General features: G+C 34.8%; 1 protein-coding gene across 1 annotated transcript; it reads right to left on the bottom strand.

Moving 5' to 3' along the window:
• Positions 1–2,055: 2,055 nt before the first annotated feature.
• Positions 2,056–2,997, bottom strand: LOC135770412 (olfactory receptor 6N2-like). The gene has a single exon (XM_065280108.1). It carries the CDS (start codon positions 2,995–2,997, stop codon positions 2,056–2,058), a length of 942 nt encoding a protein of 313 aa, XP_065136180.1.
• Positions 2,998–3,198: the final 201 nt, after the last annotated feature.

The following is a 3,198-nucleotide window of genomic DNA, read 5'->3' as shown; positions in this document are numbered from 1 at the left end:
GACAACGAGACAAACAGACCCAGTCCCGGTAGATGTGAAAGTCGGCACACCTCTGATCTACTGGCCGTCCTTCAACGTTATGCCCAGCTGATGCCTGACCAACGATCACCGGCAGAACCGCTTAATCTCCGCCAAATCTCCTTAACCGTTCTCCCAAGGGTTTTTCCCTCCTAGGACTTATTTTTCCTCGGATAAAAGCCCGGGGGTTTTTTTTCTCCTAGGGGGTTTTCACCCCGGGGAGGCAGCCTTTTTGGGCTTTACCTAGCTTCCTCTTCTATACGTTGCTTTAGTACTACGTGCACTTATAATATTGAGTCATAGCCGCAGCAAATTTAACTGCTCATGCTATCATGTATTTTGTTGTGCTATCTGTCGTTTTTCTGTGCTTTTCACTGCTTCTATTTATGTAAAGCTGCTTTGAAACAATTGACTTTTGTGAAAAGCGCTATATAAATAAAATTGAATTGAATTGAATTAAAAATCCAGCTAAAGTACATTTTTTTTTGTGATTTACTGTTTTCTGTATAAAATCTTCTTACATGATGTACAGAACAAACTTCCCCCAATGTTGAACCCATCATATACAGCTTAAGGACTGATGAACTGAGAGACAAGATATTTACGTTTTTGAGAAACAAGTAAGGTACTTAAATTAAAATAACAAAACTTCACATTTGGATGCCATGTTAAGCAGAATTTGCTTGTAAATTGTGTTACAGAAAATGTTCTGGTTTTCTCTTAGACATAGTGTCTAAGACATTGTCTCTCAAATGTAAGAAAGTACCAACAAAATACAGTATGTATGAATTACAATACATGACCCTGTAAGTTGAACTTGAATATCAAGCTTTTTCATTGTGCAATTCACAATTATTATGGATTAAAAGAGTTAATGCGACTTACCAAAATAAAGGAGGGTGCTGAATTGTCAGGTCAATATGCTATCCAGAATAATAAAAAAACATAAAAATCTGGATTTTTGACAAAGTTAAGCATGCATATGGGCCATTCCTTATCAGAAATTATTTTGAATCTGCTTAAAACTAACATATTCCTCTAGTGAATGTGATAATAACCAATGTATGGTAATGGAGCAATTTCACCTAACTATATACAGACTTTCACCAAAGTATATATAAAAATGAAAGGATGTTTTGAGCATTTAGGTCACTTTTCCATTAAGGAAGAAACTTTGGAGGAATCTTTCCTATACTGTGAACTTACCATATGCGCTAAATGAGAACATTTTAAAAGACAAGAATGTGCTATGAATATGAACTGGTTTCCTTTGAATCTGGAGCAGAAGAGCTTTATTGTCATTGCAAGCACAACAAAATGAAATGTGTGTCAGCCTCCATCAGTGCATTATAAAATTGGAGTACATTTTTACATATTTACAGGAAGATGAGCAATATAAAAATATACAAGTGCTGAATATAAACAGTTTAATGTATAACAGAATAATAAGTAAACTGTGCAAATGTGCAAGTAGACTTATAAATATAAACAGTGTAACGTTAAGCAGTGTAGGCCTACAGTTGCCAAATGTGAAAGTAAACAGAATATAAAAAGTAAAACGTTGAGTAATATTATAAGTTATCATGTATTAGGTTGCAAATAGCAAGTAAATACAGCTGCAAAGTCGATTGGGGTAGAAAACTATCAGCAGGTGAAGTTAGATGCAGGTATAAATATTGCCCTTATTATAAATGTGTAAGTATTGCATATATCTAAGAAAGGTTTGTAATTAATTGTTTACCTAGTGTTTTATGTTATGCTATTTAACACATTATGTGCAATTTTTTACAAATTATGTGTCATTTCATGTTGATTTTGTGTTCAAAAAAATTAAATGGACAACACAAGATGTATTAAAACAACACAAAGTGTATTGTTCCAAAAATAACACAGAGATGTGTCTAGTTAAGGACAACACATTAAATGTTGTTTTAACACATTAATTTCAAGAGTGTACAGTACTCAATAATGAGATTTAAGAGTTCAATAATTTTGCAGCTTTTGAGAAGAAGCTGTTTTTGACAAATAATCCACTTTTTATTCAGATGCGACTTTTGAAAAAAATCTGAATATTTTGTTTCTGATCTCTTTAGTTCTAAAACAATATATAAAAGGATTTACCAAAGAAGAGCCAAGCATGGCCCCGACCATAAGTCCATGGCGTTCATCTGTTGTTAAAACCACACCAAGTCGTGTTAAAATTACCCGTACAAACATTGGTACATAAAAGCAGGTGATTACTATCAAATGACTTAAGCACGTATTAAACATTTTCTTTTTATTGCTCTTCAATGTCATTTTCATGACAGCTACTATTATCCTTATATAAGACAAGCAGATAAAAGAAAACATGCCAAACAGCAGCACAAATAGAAGGCTGGATATCATGTTAAAATATGGATTTGGATCCACGCAAGTGGCCCTGATGACAGATGCATACTCGCAGAAAATATACTGGATGGTTGAGGAACAGAAGGGCAGAGGAAGAACAGTAGCCAGGGCAAATAACAAAACAGATCCGGCCACCAGCCACAGCAAGACGCTGATCAGAACAGTCCGAGTACAATTTAAAATAACAGGATAACGTAAAGGATTGCTTATGGCTATCAAACGATCCAGCGCCATGACACCAATTGCAAACATTTCCATGAAGCCACCTAAATGAAAAGCACACATCTGAAGTATACAGGGGATAAAGGAAATAGTTTTATAACCAGCTAGAAGGATACCTATCATAGTTGGACAGGCACTACTGCTGTATAGCATATCCACTAAAGCTAGGTTGCAAATAAAGATATACATAGGCTGGTGCAAACGTTTATCCATGGCAATGAAACATATGTTGGCAGTGTTAGCAAACATTGTAAGAATATATATCAGAAGCAAAACAACTCCAGTGACTAGTTTGTACTCCACAGTGTCAAATCCCAAAATCACAAATTCGGAAATGATTGGTGTTGAAACATTTTGAGATGGCATGGCTCTCTGGATCAAATCTATATAATATTACAAGAGCAATTATAACAAACTAAACAACCAACAAAAGCTCAAATAAATAATTTCCATTTTCTTGTATGAGAATCAATAACGTCCTGAAAGTCTTTAGTTTAGGAATGCAAAAGGCTTCTTGTTCATTGGCTTTCCCGTGACTCACTTCAAAAACCCATCTCATGTGGCATT

This window comes from Paramisgurnus dabryanus, chromosome 8 (genome assembly GCF_030506205.2).
Source record: "Paramisgurnus dabryanus chromosome 8, PD_genome_1.1, whole genome shotgun sequence".
NCBI classification, from domain to species: domain Eukaryota; kingdom Metazoa; phylum Chordata; class Actinopteri; order Cypriniformes; family Cobitidae; genus Paramisgurnus; species Paramisgurnus dabryanus.
Note: the sequence above shows the minus strand (reverse complement) of the source record. Positions and strands in the feature narration are given on the sequence as shown.

Excerpts from the sequence above, each read along its gene's own strand:
- LOC135770412 (XM_065280108.1), bottom strand. The coding sequence starts at position 2,997 with ATGCCATCTCAAAATGTTTCAACACCAATCATTTCCGAATTTGTGATT.